Here is a 17,697-nt window from a genome sequence, read left to right on the forward strand (position 1 = left end):
GCTGGGGTGGGAACCACAGTCCTGCTCCCCCTGTGCTCTGGGCGGGCCGGGTATCCTGGGGGCTGGATTCCAACCATGGCGGTGGCTCCGCCGGGGCGGCAGGGTTCTGCCCAAGCCAAACCCTCGTCGGAGGCCCCCCTTGGAGCGAGAGCACGTGGCCGCCTCCGTTCCCCCCTCCTTCCCCGGCGCTGACGTCGGCTCCTCTCCTCCCCCGCCAGAAACGGCAGCATCATCGTGGATCACGAGATCCTTTTGGCCGTGCCGTATTCCAGCTACAACAGCACGTACACGGAAGCCGTCAGCAACGTCCGAGACCGCCTGGTCCACAGCAACTGCACCTCGAACGGCACAGGTGATGGGCTAACCCAATGTCCCGAGATGTGGCCCCAGGGACGCACCATGCCAGGGGCCCCTTCCACACGTTAGGTGCCGGGACTAGGGGCCAGGACATCCTGGTGGCCAAAAACTATCCGCCGAAGGGCTTGGTGTGGTGGCAAAAGGCTTCTTTTAACAAGACACTGAAATGCTCCAGTTTTTGTCTTTGGTGGAAAACTGGTATATTGGAGGGCAACTGTTTTTTCTCACACGCACACCAGCCAACGTTTTGAAGCACATTTTTTGACGGAAGCGAGAAACCAATTTTGTTCTCTTCGAAACTTTTCTAGGCACGGGGCTGAATTTCCCACCCAGCTCTGACGGTGGGTGAGAACTCTCTCCCGCCCTCCAGCTCATAGCTCGAAACACCCACCAACCTGGGCCCAGATCCCCCCCCAAAAACACAGATGCTGCAATTCACATTTGGGTCTCCCTCTCTCTTGTTTTCAGACAAATTGTGCTTTAAAGCTGGATTCACCCAGGTCAACTCGGTCAATCTGAACATAGCAGGTAAGACCCAGAGCCTCTGTCTCTGCCCGTCACCCATTTCCCAGCACTCCCAGGACAGCCCCAGGTGTCTGTCCCGTAGGTTTGTGAGGTCAGAGCCGCAGCTGGTGCGAACTTGCATCCCAGCTCAATGATTCACAGCCGATTGACACCCGCTAAGGGTCTGGCCGGCAGATGCAAGGACCCCAGTGATCTTTGCATCCGGCTGAGCGAGTGCAGAGTGTTTGGAGACACACAGTCTCAGTTTAAAGGCTCCGGGAATCCAGCAGCTCCCCGGGAAGCCGTTCCGGCCGCCACGTGCATGTTCTGTGCAGCGTGAATCGGCCTAGCCGCAGCGCCCAGGCGTTAGGTGCCTTCTCCCCCGTAGCCCAGGATCCGGTCGCTCTCTGGGACCGGTTACCGTTCTGGAGGGTCCCTTGGGACGCGTCTGGCTGAGCAGCGTCTGCGCATCCAGGGGGGAGGTGGGAGGTGGGTTGGTTTCCTGCGGTATTGACCTGCCTCGGCCTTCGCCCCCCTCTCCCTAGCGGTCTGCCAGAACGACTCCGTCATCCCCCCGGCGTACCAGAAATATTACTTCCCGCTCAACGTGAGCAACACGCTGATGTGCGTCTCCAACTGCAGCAGCCAGAGCCCCTACGGCCCCTTCTGCAAAGCAGGGGAGCAGTGCTACCTCGGGGCTCAGGGGCCCCAGTGCCGGTGAGTCACGCACCTCCCCAGAGGGGGCTGCTCTGCTGCTGGCCCCAGGGCGGCGCTAGGGGGCGCTATGGGGCAGGGCGCGGGTGTGGGATGCTCAGCAGGGGGCGCTCCCCACTGGCAGGGAGGGCTGGCCCCTGGGTGGGACTAGGGGGCGCTGTGGGGCAGGGAGTGGGGGAGGCACTAGGGGGCACAATGGGGCAGGGAGCAGGGCGGGGGGCTCAGAAGGGGACGCTCTCCCCTGCCAGGTGGGGCTGGCCCCAGGGTGGTACTAGGGGGCGCTGTGGGGCAGGGAGCGGGGTGTGGGGTGCTCAGCAGGGGGCGCTCTCCCCTGACTGGCAGGGCTGGGCCCAGGGCGGGGCTAGGGGGCGCTGTGGGGCAGGGAGCGGGGTGTGAGGTGCTCAGCAGGGGGCGCTCTCCCCTGGCAGGCAGGGCTGGCCGCAGGGTGGGGCTAGGGGGCGCTGTGGGGCAGGGAGCGGGGTGTGGGGTGCTCAGCAGGGGGAGCTCTCCCCTGACTGGCAGGGCTGGGCCCAGGGCGGGGCTAGGGGGCGCTGTGGGGCAGGGAGCAGGGTGTGAGGTGCTCAGCAGGGGGCGCTCTCCCCTGGCAGGCAGGGCTGGCCGCAGGGTGGGGCTAGGGGGCGCTGTGGGGCAGGGAGCGGGGTGTGGGGTGATCAGCAGGGGGCGCTCTCCCCTGACTGGCAGGGCTGGGCCCAGGGCGGGGCTAGGGGGCGCTGTGGGCCAGGGAGCGGGGTGTGGGGTGCTCAGCAGGGGGCGCTCTCCCCTGACTGGCAGGGCTGGGCCCAGGGCGGGGCTAGGGGGCGCTGTGGGGCAGGGAGCGGGGTGTGAGGTGCTCAGCAGGGGGCGCTCTCCCCTGGCAGGCAGGGCTGGCTGCAGGGTGGGGCTAGGGGGCGCTGTGGGGCAGGGAGCGGGGTGTGGGGTGCTCAGCAGGGGGCGCTCTCCCCTGACTGGCAGGGCTGGGCCCAGGGCGGGGCTAGGGGGCGCTGTGGGGCAGGGAGCGGGGTGTGGGGTGCTCAGCAGGGGGTGCTCTCCCCTAACTGGCAGGGCTGGGCCCAGGGTGGCGCTAGGGGGCGCTGTGGGGCAGGGAGCGGGGTGTGGGGTGCTCAGCAGGGGGCGCTCTCCCCTGACTGGCAGAGCTGGGCCCACGGTGGCGCTAGGGGGCACAGTGGGGCAGGGAGCAGGACGGGGGCTCGGCAGGGGGCGCTCTCCCCGGGCAGCCAGTGATTACCACACTGCCCCAGCACGGTGCCAGGCGGGGTTGCACTGCAGGACGTGGGGCGGGTGACTCGGCAGCGGTCTATGGGAAAGGCATGATCTGTAATTGGTTACATGAATGATGACGTCGCAGCAATTTTCCCCACTTAGTGAGCCGACCACGACAGTAGCAGGGACCCAGTCAACGCCGACGACAGCTGAGTTCACAGCACGTGAGACAGCGCACAGCACCGCGATTCAGCCCAGCGCAGAGACACTGAGCTCAGTCACCGCTCCGGTCCCAAACACGTCTGCGTCCCCCACAGAGAGAAGCGCACACACCAGTTCTTCAGAGACAGCTACAGGAGAAAGTCTGAGGACGGCTTCCCAGTCTCCTCTGACAGCAACCTCCAGTGAAAGTCCCCTAAGGACGACTGTCACACAGCCAGCGGTCTCTGAGACAACCGTGACATTGGTTCCTCCCTATCCAACTGGTACTGAATTCACAAGTACAGACACTACCGTGGCAAGCTCTCCTTCTCTTACAATGACAGAGACATCCACACCCAATGCCATAACATCTTCAGTGCACACCACAGTGGGAACAAGCAACAGTGAGACAACCTCAGCCACATCCTCTCCACCGCCAGCGGTGACCAGCTCCTCCCCCCACAGCACCTTCTTGACTCCTGTCTCTCACACAACCCTTCCTGAAACCACCACCAATGAAACGACTCTGGCAACAACCGTTTCTGCTCCAGCTTCAACAGAATTTACCACCCGTGAAACAACATTGTCAACAACACCCTCTGCGTCCGCTCCATCTGAAACATCCACTAGCGAGACTGTGGCCACGAGAGCTACTCACTCTGCAGTTGTATCAGCATCTTCCAGGGAGATAACAACAAGAGTCTCTCTCTCAACACTACCTGAAACTTTCACCAGTGAGACAACCGTGACAACAACTTCTCTTCCCCCTACTTTTAGTGAATATACAAGCAGTGAGACGCCCACGGCAACCTCCCTTTCGGTCCTGAGCACTGAATCCATATCCAAGCCCAGTGCTAACAGCCTGACCTCCACGGCCGAGACCCACACCGTCTCCGAGTCTGTTCCCTCGTCCAGTGCTTTGAGCCCGACCTCCATAGCCGAGACCCACACCGTCTCCGAGTCTGTTCCCTCGTCCAGTGCTTCAAGCCCGACGTCCACAGCCGAGGCCAGCACCATCTCCGAGTTTGTTCCCTCATCCAGCGCTTCTGGCTCGTCCTCCACGGCCGAGACCCACACCATCTCCGAATCTGTTCCCTCGTCCAGCGCTTCAAGCCTGACCTCCACGGCCAAAACCCACACCATCTCCGAGTCTGTCTCCACGCCCAGCGCTTCCGGCTCATCCTCCTCGGCTGAGGCCAGCACCGTCTCCAAGTCTGTTCCCTCGTCCAGAGCTTCGAGCCCGACCTCCACAGCTGAGACCCACACCATCTCTGAGTCTGTTCCCTCATCCAGCGCTTCGAGCCCGACCTCCACGGCCGAAACCCACACCGTGTCTCAGTCTGTTCCCTCATCCAGCGCTTCGAGCCCGATCTCCACGGCCGAAACCCACACCGTCTCTCAGTCTGTTCCCTCATTCAGCACTTCGAGCCCGACCTCCACGGCTGAAACCCACACCATCTCTGAGTCTGTTCCCTCATCTAGCTCTTCGAGCCCGACCTCCACAGCCAAGGCCAGCACTGTCTCTAAGACTGTCTCCACACCCAGCGGTTACAGCCCGAGCGCTGCGACCGAGGCCAGCACTATGTCCGAGTCCGTCTCCACGCCCAGCCCTGCGAGCCCGACCTCCACCGCCAAGGTCAGCACCATCACACAGCCAGCGGTCTCTCAATTCACCCCCAATGAGACAACCATGACATTGGTTCCTCCCCATCCAACTGGTACTGAATTCACAAGTACAGAGACGACCATGGCAAGCTCCCCTTCTCTTCCAATGACAGAGACATCCACACCCAATGCCATAACATCTTCAGTGCACACCACAATGGAAACAAGCAACATTGACACAATCTCAGCCACATCCTCTCCACCACCAACGCTGACCAGCTCTTCCCCCCACAGCACCTTCTTGACTTCTGTCTCTCACACAACACTTTCCGAAACCACCACAAATGACACGACTCTGGCAACAACCGTTTCTGCTCCAGCTTCAACAGCATTTACCAAACGTGAAACAACATTGTCAACAACACCCTCTGCGTCCGCTCCATCTGAAACATCCACTAGCGAGACTGTGGCCACGAGAGCTACTCACTCTGCAGTTGTATCAACATCTTCCAGGGAAATAACAAGTGTCTCTCTCTCAACACTACCTGAAAGTTTTCCCAGTGAGACAACCGTGACAACAACTTCTCTTCCCCCTACTTTTAGTGAATATACAAGCAGTGAGACTCCCATGGCAACCTCCCTTCCCGCCCTGAGCACTGAATCCATATCCAAGCCCAGTGCTAACAGCCTGACCTCCACGGCCGAGACCCACACCGTCTCCGAGTCTGTTCCCTCGTCCAGTGCTTTGAGCCCGACCTCCATAGCCGAGACCCACACCGTCTCCGAGTCTGTTCCCTCGTCCAGCGCTTCAAGCCCGACCTCCACGGCCAAAACCCACACCATCTCCGAGTCTGTCTCCACGCCCAGCGCTTCCGGCTCATCCTCCTCGGCTGAGGCCAGCACCGTCTCCAAGTCTGTTCCCTCGTCCAGAGCTTCGAGCCCGACCTCCACAGCTGAGACCCACACCATCTCTGAGTCTGTTCCCTCATCCAGCGCTTCGAGCCCGACCTCCACGGCCGAAACCCACACCGTCTCTCAGTCTGTTCCCTCATCCAGCGCTTCGAGCCCGACCTCCACAGCTGAGACCCACACCATCTCTGAGTCTGTTCCCTCATCCAGCGCTTCGAGCCCGACCTCCACGGCTGAAACCCACACCGTCTCTCAGTCTGTTCCCTCATCCAGCGCTTCGAGCCCGACCTCCACAGCTGAGACCCACACCATCTCTGAGTCTGTTTCCTCATCCAGCGCTTCGAGCCCGACCTCCACGGCCGAAACCCACACCGTCTCTCAGTCTGTTCCCTCATTCAGCGCTTCGAGCCCGACCTCCATGGCTGAAACCCACACCGTCTCTGAGTCTGTTCCCTCTTCCAGCGCTTCGAGCCCGACCTCCACGGCCGAAACCCACACCGTCTCTCAGTCTGTTCCCTCATCCAGCGCTTCGAGCCTGACCTCCACAGCTGAGACCCACACCATCTCTGAGTCTGTTTCCTCATCCAGCGCTTCGAGCCCGATCTCCACGGCCGAAACCCACACCGTCTCTCAGTCTGTTCCCTCATTCAGCGCTTCGAGCCCGACCTCCATGGCTGAAACCCACACCGTCTCTCAGTCTGTTCCCTCATCCAGCGCTTCGAGCCCGACCTCCACGGCGGAAACCCACACCATCTCTGAGTCTGTTCCCTCATCCAGCGCTTCGAGCCCGACCTCCACGGCTGAAACCCACACCATCTCTGAGTCTGTTCCCTCATCTAGCTCTTCGAGCCCGACCTCCACAGCCGAGGCCAGCACTGTCTCTAAGCCTGTCTCCACACCCAGCGGTTACAGCCCAAGTGCTGCGACCGAGGCCAGCACTATGTCCGAGTCCATCTCCACGCCCAGCCCTGCCAGCCTGACCTCCAGCGCCAAGGTCAGCACCATCACACAGCCAGCGGTCTCTCAATTCACCCCCAATGAGACAACCACGACATTGGTTCCTCCCCATCCAACTGGTACTGAATTCACAAGTACGGAGACTACCATAGCAAACTCCCCTTCTCTTCCAATGACAGAGACATCCACACCCAATGCCATAACATCTTCAGTGCACACCACAATGGAAACAAGCAACAGTGAGACAACTTCAGCAACATCCTCTCCACCGCCAACGGTGACCAGCTCCTCCACCCACAGCACCTTCTTGACTTCTGTCTCTCACACAACACTTTCCGAAACCACCAACGATGAAACGACTCTGGCAACAACCGTTTCTGCTCCAGCTTCAACAGCATTTACCAACCATGAAACAACATTGTCAACAACATCCTCAGCGTCCGCTCCATCTGAAACATCCACTAGCGAGACAGTGGCCGCGAGAGCTACTCACTCTGCAGTTGTATCAACATCTTCCAGGGAGATAACAACAAGAGTCTCTCTCTCAACACTACCTGAAACGTTCCCCAGTGAGACAACCGTGACAACAACTTCTCTTCCCCCTACTTTTACAGAATATACAAGCAGTGAGACTCCCACCGCAACCTCCCTTCCGGTCCAGAGCACTGAATTCATATCCAAGCCAAGCGCTTCCAGCCTGACCTCCACGGCCGAGGCCAGCACCATCTCTGAGTCTGTTTCCTCGTCCAGCGCTTCGAGCCCGACCTCCAAGGCTGAGACCCACACCATCTCTGAGTCTGTTCCCTCATCCAGCGCTTTGAGCCCGACCTCCACGGCTGAGACCCACACCATCTCTGAGTCTGTTCCCTCATACAGCGCTTCGAGCCCGACCTCCACGGCCAAAACCCACACCGTGTCTCAGTCTGTTCCCTCGTCCAGTGCTTCGAGCCCGACCTCCACAGCTGAGACCCACACCATCTCGGAGTCTGTTCCCTCATCCAGCGCTTCGAGCCCGACCTCCACGGCTGAGACCCACACCGTCTCTCAGTCTGTTCCCTCATCCAGCGCTTCGAGCCCGACCTCCACGGCGGAAACCCACACCGTCTCTCAGTCTGTTCCCTCATCCAGCGCTTCGAGCCCGACCTCCACGGCTGAGACCCACACCATCTCTGAGTCTGTTCCCTTGTCCAGTGCTTCAAGCCTGACCTCCACAGCCGAGGCCAGCACCGTCTCTGAGTCTGTTCCGTCGTCCAGTGCTTCGAGCCCGACCTCCACTGCCGAGACCCACACCGTCTCCGAGTCTGTTCCCTCATCCAGCGCTTCGAGCCCGACCTCCACGGCTGAGACCCACACCATCTCTGAGTCTGTTCCCTCATCCAGCGCTTCGAGCCCGACCTCCATGGCTGAAACCCACACCATCTCTGAGTCTGTTCCCTCATCTAGCTCTTCAAGCCCGACCTCCACAGCCGAGGCCAGCACTGTCTCTAAGCCTGTCTCCACACCCAGCGGTTACAGCCCGAGCGCTGCGACCGAGGCCAGCACTATGTCCGAGTCCGTCTCCACGCCCAGCCCTGCCAGCCCGACCTCCAGCGCCAAGGTCAGCACCATCACACAGCCAGCGGTCTCTGAATTCACCACCAATGAGACAACCACGACATTGGTTCCTCCCTATCCAACTGGTACTGAATTCACAAGATCGGAGACTACCCTAGCAAACTCCCCTTCTCTTCCAATGACAGAGACATCCACACCCAATGCCATAACATCTTCAGTGCACACCACAATGGAAACAAGCAACAGTGAGACAACCTCAGCCACATCCTCTCCACCGACAACGGTGACCAGCTCCTCCACCCACAGCACCTTCTTGACTTCTGTCTCTCACACAACCCTTTCCGAAACCACCACCAATGAAACGACTCTGGCAACAACCGTTTCTGCTCCAGCTTCAACAGCATTTAAAAACCATGAAACAACATTGTCAACAACACCCTCTGCGTCCGCTCCATCCGAAACATCCACTAGCGAGACAGTGGCCACGAGAGCTACTCACTCTGCAGTTGTATCAACATCTTCCAGAGAGATAACAACAAGTGTCTCTCTCTCAACACTACCTGAAACTTTCACCAGTGTGACAACCGTGACAACAACTTCTCTTCCCCCTACTTTTAGTGAATATACAAGCAGTGAGACTCCCATGGCAACCTCCCTTCCGGTCCTGAGCACTGAATCCATATCTAAGCCCAGCGCTTCCAGCCTGAACTCCATGGACGAAACACACACCGTCTCCGAGTCTGTTCCCTCGTCCAGTGCTTCAAGCCTCACCTCCACGGCTGAGACCCACACCATCTCCGAGTCTGTTCCCTCGTCCAGCGGTTACAGCCCGACCTCCACGGCTGAGACCCACACCGTCTCCGAGTCTGTCTCCACGCCCAGCGTTTCCGGCTCGTCCTCCACGGCCGAGGCCAGCACCGTCTCCAAGTCTGTTCCCTCGTCCAGAGCTTCGAGCCCGACCTCCACGGCTGAGACCCACACCATCTCTGAGTCTGTTCCCTCATCCAGCGCTTTGAGCCCGACCTCCACGGCCGAAACCCACACCGTGTCTCAGTCTGTTCCCTCATCCAGCGCTTCGAGCCCGACCTCCACGGCTGAGACCCACACCGTCTCTCAGTCTGTTCCCTCATCCAGCGCTTCGAACCCGACCTCCATGGCTGAAACCCACACCATCGCGGAGACTGTTCCCTCATCCAGCGCTTCGAGCCCGACCTCCACGGCGGAAACCCACACCGTCTCTGAGTCTGTTCCCTTGTCCAGTGCTTCAAGCCTGACCTCCACAGCCGAGGCCAGCACTGTCTCCGAGTCTGTTCCGTCGTCCAGTGCTTCGAGCCCGACCTCCACTGCCGAGACCCACACCATCTCCGAGTTTGTTCCCTCATCCAGCGCTTCGAGCCCGACCTCCACTGCCGAGACCCACACCATCTCCGAGTCTGTCTCCACGCCCAGCGCTTCCGGCTCGTCCTCCACGGCCGAGACCCACACCATCTCTGAGTCTGTTCCCTCATCCAGCGCTTCGAGCCAGACCTCCATGACTGAAACCCACACCATCTCTGAGTCTGTTCCCTCATCCAGTGTTTCAAGCCTGACCTCCACAGCTGAGGCCAGCACCATCTCTGAGTCTGTTCCCTCGTCCAGTGTTTCAAGCCTGACCTCCACAGCCGAGGCCAGCACTGTCTCTAAGTCTGTCGCCACACCCAGTGGTTACAGCCCAAGTGCTGCGACCAAGGCCAGCACTATGTCCGAATCCGTCTCCACGCCCAGCCCTGCCAGCCCGACCTCCACCGCTAAGGTCAGCACCATCACACAGCCAGCGGTCTCTCAATTCACCCCCAATGAGACAACCATGACATTGGTTCCTCCCCATCCAACTGGTACTAAATTCACAAGTACAGAGACGACCATGGCAAGCTCCCCTTCTCTTCCAATGACAGAGACATCCACACCCAATGCCATAACATCTTCAGTGCACACCACAATGGAAACAAGCAACAGTGAGACAACCTCAGCCACATCCTCTCCACCACCAACGCTGACCAGCTCCTCCACCCACAGCACCTTCTTGACTTCTGTCTCTCACTCAACCCTTTCCGAAACCACCACCAATGAAACGACTCTGGCAATAACCGTTTCTGCTCCAGCTTCAACAGCATTTACCAACCATGAAACAACATTGTCAACAACACCCTCTGCGTCCGCTCCATCTGAAACATCCACTAGCGAGACAGTGGCCACGAGAGCTACTCACTCTGCAGTTGTATCAACATCTTCCAGGGAGATAACAACTAGTGTCTCTCTCTCAACACTACCTGAAACTTTCCCCAGTGAGACAACCGTGACAACAACTTCTCTTCCCCCTACTTTTAGTGAATATACAAGCAGTGAGACTCCCATGGCAACCTCCCTTCCTGTCCTGAGCACTGAATCCATATCCAAGCCCAGCGCTTCAAGCCCGACCTCCACGGCCGAAACCCACACCATCTCCGAGTCTGTCTCCACGCCCAGCGCTTCCGGCTCGTCCTCCACGGCCGAGGCCAGCACCGTCTCCAAGTCTGTTCCCTCGTCCAGAGCTTCGAGCCTGACCTCCACAGCTGAGACCCACACCATCTCTGAGTCTGTTCCCTCGTCCAGCTCTTCGAGCCCAACCTCCACGGCCGAAACCCACACCGTCTCTGAGTCTGTTCCCTCGTCCAGCGCTTCGAGCCCGACCTCCAAGGCTGAGACCCACACCATCTCTGAGTCTGTTCCCTCATCCAGCGCTTTGAGCCCGACCTCCACGGCTGAGACCCACACCATCTCTGAGTCTGTTCCCTCATACAGCGCTTCGAGCCCGACCTCCACGGCCAAAACCCACACCGTGTCTCAGTCTGTTCCCTCGTCCAGTGCTTCGAGCCCGACCTCCACAGCTGAGACCCACACCATCTCGGAGTCTGTTCCCTCATCCAGCGCTTCGAGCCCGACCTCCACGGCTGAGACCCACACCGTCTCTCAGTCTGTTCCCTCATCCAGCGCTTCGAGCCCGACCTCCACGGCGGAAACCCACACCGTCTCTCAGTCTGTTCCCTCATCCAGCGCTTCGAGCCCGACCTCCACGGCTGAGACCCACACCATCTCTGAGTCTGTTCCCTTGTCCAGTGCTTCAAGCCTGACCTCCACAGCCGAGGCCAGCACCGTCTCTGAGTCTGTTCCGTCGTCCAGTGCTTCGAGCCCGACCTCCACTGCCGAGACCCACACCGTCTCCGAGTCTGTTCCCTCATCCAGCGCTTCGAGCCCGACCTCCACGGCTGAGACCCACACCATCTCTGAGTCTGTTCCCTCATCCAGCGCTTCGAGCCCGACCTCCATGGCTGAAACCCACACCATCTCTGAGTCTGTTCCCTCATCTAGCTCTTCAAGCCCGACCTCCACAGCCGAGGCCAGCACTGTCTCTAAGCCTGTCTCCACACCCAGCGGTTACAGCCCGAGCGCTGCGACCGAGGCCAGCACTATGTCCGAGTCCGTCTCCACGCCCAGCCCTGCCAGCCCGACCTCCAGCGCCAAGGTCAGCACCATCACACAGCCAGCGGTCTCTGAATTCACCACCAATGAGACAACCACGACATTGGTTCCTCCCTATCCAACTGGTACTGAATTCACAAGATCGGAGACTACCCTAGCAAACTCCCCTTCTCTTCCAATGACAGAGACATCCACACCCAATGCCATAACATCTTCAGTGCACACCACAATGGAAACAAGCAACAGTGAGACAACCTCAGCCACATCCTCTCCACCGACAACGGTGACCAGCTCCTCCACCCACAGCACCTTCTTGACTTCTGTCTCTCACACAACCCTTTCCGAAACCACCACCAATGAAACGACTCTGGCAACAACCGTTTCTGCTCCAGCTTCAACAGCATTTAAAAACCATGAAACAACATTGTCAACAACACCCTCTGCGTCCGCTCCATCCGAAACATCCACTAGCGAGACAGTGGCCACGAGAGCTACTCACTCTGCAGTTGTATCAACATCTTCCAGAGAGATAACAACAAGTGTCTCTCTCTCAACACTACCTGAAACTTTCACCAGTGTGACAACCGTGACAACAACTTCTCTTCCCCCTACTTTTAGTGAATATACAAGCAGTGAGACTCCCATGGCAACCTCCCTTCCGGTCCTGAGCACTGAATCCATATCTAAGCCCAGCGCTTCCAGCCTGAACTCCATGGACGAAACACACACCGTCTCCGAGTCTGTTCCCTCGTCCAGTGCTTCAAGCCTCACCTCCACGGCTGAGACCCACACCATCTCCGAGTCTGTTCCCTCGTCCAGCGGTTACAGCCCGACCTCCACGGCTGAGACCCACACCGTCTCCGAGTCTGTCTCCACGCCCAGCGTTTCCGGCTCGTCCTCCACGGCCGAGGCCAGCACCGTCTCCAAGTCTGTTCCCTCGTCCAGAGCTTCGAGCCCGACCTCCACGGCTGAGACCCACACCATCTCTGAGTCTGTTCCCTCATCCAGCGCTTTGAGCCCGACCTCCACGGCCGAAACCCACACCGTGTCTCAGTCTGTTCCCTCATCCAGCGCTTCGAGCCCGACCTCCACGGCTGAGACCCACACCGTCTCTCAGTCTGTTCCCTCATCCAGCGCTTCGAACCCGACCTCCATGGCTGAAACCCACACCATCGCGGAGACTGTTCCCTCATCCAGCGCTTCGAGCCCGACCTCCACGGCGGAAACCCACACCGTCTCTGAGTCTGTTCCCTTGTCCAGTGCTTCAAGCCTGACCTCCACAGCCGAGGCCAGCACTGTCTCCGAGTCTGTTCCGTCGTCCAGTGCTTCGAGCCCGACCTCCACTGCCGAGACCCACACCATCTCCGAGTTTGTTCCCTCATCCAGCGCTTCGAGCCCGACCTCCACTGCCGAGACCCACACCATCTCCGAGTCTGTCTCCACGCCCAGCGCTTCCGGCTCGTCCTCCACGGCCGAGACCCACACCATCTCTGAGTCTGTTCCCTCATCCAGCGCTTCGAGCCAGACCTCCATGACTGAAACCCACACCATCTCTGAGTCTGTTCCCTCATCCAGTGTTTCAAGCCTGACCTCCACAGCTGAGGCCAGCACCATCTCTGAGTCTGTTCCCTCGTCCAGTGTTTCAAGCCTGACCTCCACAGCCGAGGCCAGCACTGTCTCTAAGTCTGTCGCCACACCCAGTGGTTACAGCCCAAGTGCTGCGACCAAGGCCAGCACTATGTCCGAATCTGTCTCCACGCCCAGCCCTGCCAGCCCGACCTCCACCGCTAAGGTCAGCACCATCACACAGCCAGCGGTCTCTCAATTCACCCCCAATGAGACAACCATGACATTGGTTCCTCCCCATCCAACTGGTACTAAATTCACAAGTACAGAGACGACCATGGCAAGCTCCCCTTCTCTTCCAATGACAGAGACATCCACACCCAATGCCATAACATCTTCAGTGCACACCACAATGGAAACAAGCAACAGTGAGACAACCTCAGCCACATCCTCTCCACCACCAACGCTGACCAGCTCCTCCACCCACAGCACCTTCTTGACTTCTGTCTCTCACTCAACCCTTTCCGAAACCACCACCAATGAAACGACTCTGGCAATAACCGTTTCTGCTCCAGCTTCAACAGCATTTACCAACCATGAAACAACATTGTCAACAACACCCTCTGCGTCCGCTCCATCTGAAACATCCACTAGCGAGACAGTGGCCACGAGAGCTACTCACTCTGCAGTTGTATCAACATCTTCCAGGGAGATAACAACTAGTGTCTCTCTCTCAACACTACCTGAAACTTTCCCCAGTGAGACAACCGTGACAACAACTTCTCTTCCCCCTACTTTTAGTGAATATACAAGCAGTGAGACTCCCATGGCAACCTCCCTTCCTGTCCTGAGCACTGAATCCATATCCAAGCCCAGCGCTTCAAGCCCGACCTCCACGGCCGAAACCCACACCATCTCCGAGTCTGTCTCCACGCCCAGCGCTTCCGGCTCGTCCTCCACGGCCGAGGCCAGCACCGTCTCCAAGTCTGTTCCCTCGTCCAGAGCTTCGAGCCTGACCTCCACAGCTGAGACCCACACCATCTCTGAGTCTGTTCCCTCGTCCAGCTCTTCGAGCCCAACCTCCACGGCCGAAACCCACACCGTCTCTGAGTCTGTTCCCTCGTCCAGTGCTTCAAGCCTGACCTCCACCGCCAAGGTCAGCACCATCACACAGCCAGCGGTCTCTGAATTCACCACCAATGAGACGACCGTGACATTGGTTCCTTCCCATCCAACTGGTACTGAATTCACAAGTACAGACGCGACCATGGCAAGCTCCCCTTCTCTTCCAATGACAGAGACATCCACACGCAATGCCATAACATCTTCAGTGCACACCACAGTGGGAACAAGCAACAGTGAGACAACCTCAGCCACGTCCTCTCCACTGCCAGCGGTGACCAGCTCTTCCCACCACAGCACCTTCTTGACTTCTGTCTCTCACACAACACTTTCCGAAACCACCACCAATGAAACGACTCTGGTAACAACCATTTCTGCTCCAGCTTCAACAGAATTTACCAACCGTGAAACAACATTGTCAATAACACCCTCTGCGTCCGCTCCATCTGAAACATCCACTAGCGAGACAGTGGCAACGAGAGCTACTCACTCTGCAGTTGTATCAACATCTTCCAGAGAGATAACAACAAGTGTCTCTCTCTCAACACTACCTGAAACTTTCACCAGTGAGACAACCGTGACAACAACTTCTCTTCCCCCTACTTTTAGTGAATATACAAGCAGTGAGACTCCCATGGCAACCTCCCTTCCGGTCCTGAGCACTGAATCCATATCCAACCCCAGCGCTTCGAGCCCGACCTCCACGGCCGAGACCCACACCGTCTCCGAGTCTGTTCCCTCATCCAGTGCTTCGATCCCGACCTCCACGGCCGAAACCCACACTATCTCCGAGTCTGTCTCCACGCCCAGCGCTTCGAGCCCGACCTCCACAGCCGAGGCCAGCACTGTCTCTAAGCCTGTCTCCAGACCCAGCGGTTACAGCCCGAGCTCTGTGACCGAGGCCAGAACCATGTCCGAGTCCGTCTCCACGCCCAGCCCTGCCAGCCCGACCTCCACCGCCAAGGTCAGCACCATCACACAGCCAGCGGTCTCTCAATTCACCCCCAATGAGACAACCGTGACATTGGTTCCTCCCCATCCAACTGGTACTGAATTCACAAGTACAGACACGACCATGGCAAGCTCCCCTTCTCTTCCAATGACAGAGACATCCACACCCAATGCCATAACATCTTCAGTGCACACCACAATGGGAACAAGCAACAGTGAGACAACCTCAGCCACATCCTCTCCACCGCCAACGGTGACCAGCTCTTCCACCCACAGCACCTTCTTGACTTCTGTCTCTCACACAACCCTTTCCGAAACCACCACCAATGACACGACTCTGGCAACAACCGTTTCTGCTCCAGCTTCAACAGCATTTACCAACCATAAAACAACATTGTCAACAACACCCTCTGCGTCCGCTCCATCTGAAACATCCGCTAGCGAGACAGTGGCCACGAGAGCTACTCACTCTGCAGTTGTATCAACATCTTCCAGGGAGATAACAACTAGTGTCTCTCTCTCAACACTACCTGAAACTTTCCTCAGTGAGACAACCGTGACAACAACTTCTCTTCCCCCTACTTTTAGTGAATATACAAGCAGTGAGACTCCCATGGCAACCTCCCTTCCCGTCCTGAGCACAGCCGAAATTTCCACAAGGGAGGAACGTCTGACGACTGCTTCCCCGTCTCCTCTGACAGCATCGTCCAGTGAAAGTCCCATAAGGACGAGTGCCACACAGCCAGCGGTCTCTGAATTCACCACCAATGAGACAACCATGTCCTTGGTTCCTCCCCATCCAACTGGTAGTAAATTGACAAGTACGGAGACTACCATGGCACACTCTCATTCTCTTCCAATGACAGAGACATCCACACCCAATACCATAACGCTTTCTTCAGTGCACACCACAATGGGAACAAGCCACAGTGAGACAACCTCAGCCACATCCTCTCCACCGCCAGCGGTGACCAGCTCCTCCACCCACAGCACCTTCTTGACTTCTCTCTCTCACAGAACCAGTTCTGAAACCATGTCCAGTGCAACTACTTTGGTAACAATGCTTTCTGCTCCAGGTCGCAGCAGTCCTGCTGCCAACACCACTGGTGCAACAACCACGGGGGGTGAGTTTGGGGGCTCTTTATGGATAACATGGTTCTGAGAGCAGGGTGTGGGGCAGCGGAGTGGGCACTCAGGAGCCCCTGAATGTTGTTCCTCTTTTTATCACCGACTGGCACGGGGTCCATGTATAATCATATGCCCCACCCTAGAGATGGCTGCATCTCAGCGCTGGGTGAGGGTTCCCTGTATAAAGAGCCCCTATGCCCCGCCCCAGGCAGCCCCGGGGAGGGGTGTCGGCACAAACGGCTGCTGTGACTCATGGCTGTGACCTTTCTTCTTCTCTCCTGAAGCCGGCTCCACCACGCCAGCCCCCGTGCAGTGCCAGAACAACGGGACGCTGCAGGGGTCCCAGTGCTCCTGTCGCCCAGCCTTTACGGGCCAGAGCTGTGACGTGCTGAGAAACAACATCTCCATAGGTGAGTCCTCCTCTGGGGCTCCTTCCCCCTTTCCAGCCTCCCGAGGGCATTCGCCGGCCTGCCCCCTCGCCCTGAAATGTGGACTCTGATTCTCCGACTCCCGGCTCCAGGGAGGTATCTGTCTCCTGTTCCGGTACCTTCCCTGGGCACCCTTCTGCTGTGTCTGTGCATCCCCAGGTGCCCAGTTGCATCCCGTGCTTGTCCCTTTGTGACGGTGCTGCTCGTGGGAGCCAGCTGAGGTCACTCAATCAGGGTGAACTGCAAACCAAACGGGGCAGATAAACCCCAAATGCTGGTGGTTATTCCAATACTTAGATTTACCAACCAGCACAAAACAGCTTCTACAGTACCTCACTGGTCACTTAGAAGTTCAAACCCCGCAGTTCCCTTAAAGTGCCCAGCCTCAGGCCTCCGTCCAGACACACCTGTCAGATATGATGATGATTCCTAAGAATCTTACTTCATCATATAAAAGAAAAGGTTCTTCCAATCCCAAAGGATCAGCCACATACCCAGGCCCAATTATAACTTAGATCTTACCCAAAATACACGCTATAGTCAATTCTTATTAACTAAGCTAAAATTTATTAAAAAAGAAAAGAGAGAGAGTGTTGGTTAAAGGATTAATCTACAGACAGACTTGAATTCAATTCTTGAGGTTCAGATACACAGCAGAGATAAGCTTGTAGTTGCCAAAAGTTCTTTTAGAAATAGTCCAGAGGTTATAGTCCAATGTCCATATTCAGGGTGGCTCCAGTCAGTGACTGGGGATCTCAATCCTTGTGGCTTAAGGTTTCCCCCTCTTGAAACCCAAAGCAGATCTGAGATGAAGCAGGATCGTGTCCCAGGTTCTTATACATTTCCAGCAGCCTTTCGGCCTGAGAAAACAATAGGCTTAACTCCTTCTCCCAAATATCCTGGCAATTAGCACAGAGTAATTTATCCATTAAACAGTTCAGATACAGGTTAGCACAACCTTCAAAGAGACACATAGACAATA

At 57.6% G+C, this 17,697-nt stretch overlaps 1 protein-coding gene across 1 annotated transcript in view; it reads left to right on the forward strand.

Moving 5' to 3' along the window:
* The window catches only part of LOC123357539 (mucin-16-like), a 46,762-nt gene extending 30,574 nt beyond the window's left edge, over positions 1-16,188 (forward strand). The window contains exons 7-11 of the mRNA XM_045000707.1: positions 219-352; positions 826-885; positions 1,407-1,578; positions 2,959-15,508; positions 16,177-16,188. Coding sequence (XP_044856642.1) covers positions 219-352; positions 826-885; positions 1,407-1,578; positions 2,959-15,508; positions 16,177-16,188 — 12,928 coding nt within the window. The remainder of the gene's footprint in view (positions 1-218; positions 353-825; positions 886-1,406; positions 1,579-2,958; positions 15,509-16,176) is intronic.
* The last annotated feature ends 1,509 nt before the right edge of the window (positions 16,189-17,697 follow it).

Source organism: Mauremys mutica, unplaced genomic scaffold, assembly GCF_020497125.1.
Source record: "Mauremys mutica isolate MM-2020 ecotype Southern unplaced genomic scaffold, ASM2049712v1 000752F_np12_obj, whole genome shotgun sequence".
In the NCBI taxonomy this organism is placed as follows: Eukaryota; Metazoa; Chordata; order Testudines; family Geoemydidae; genus Mauremys; species Mauremys mutica.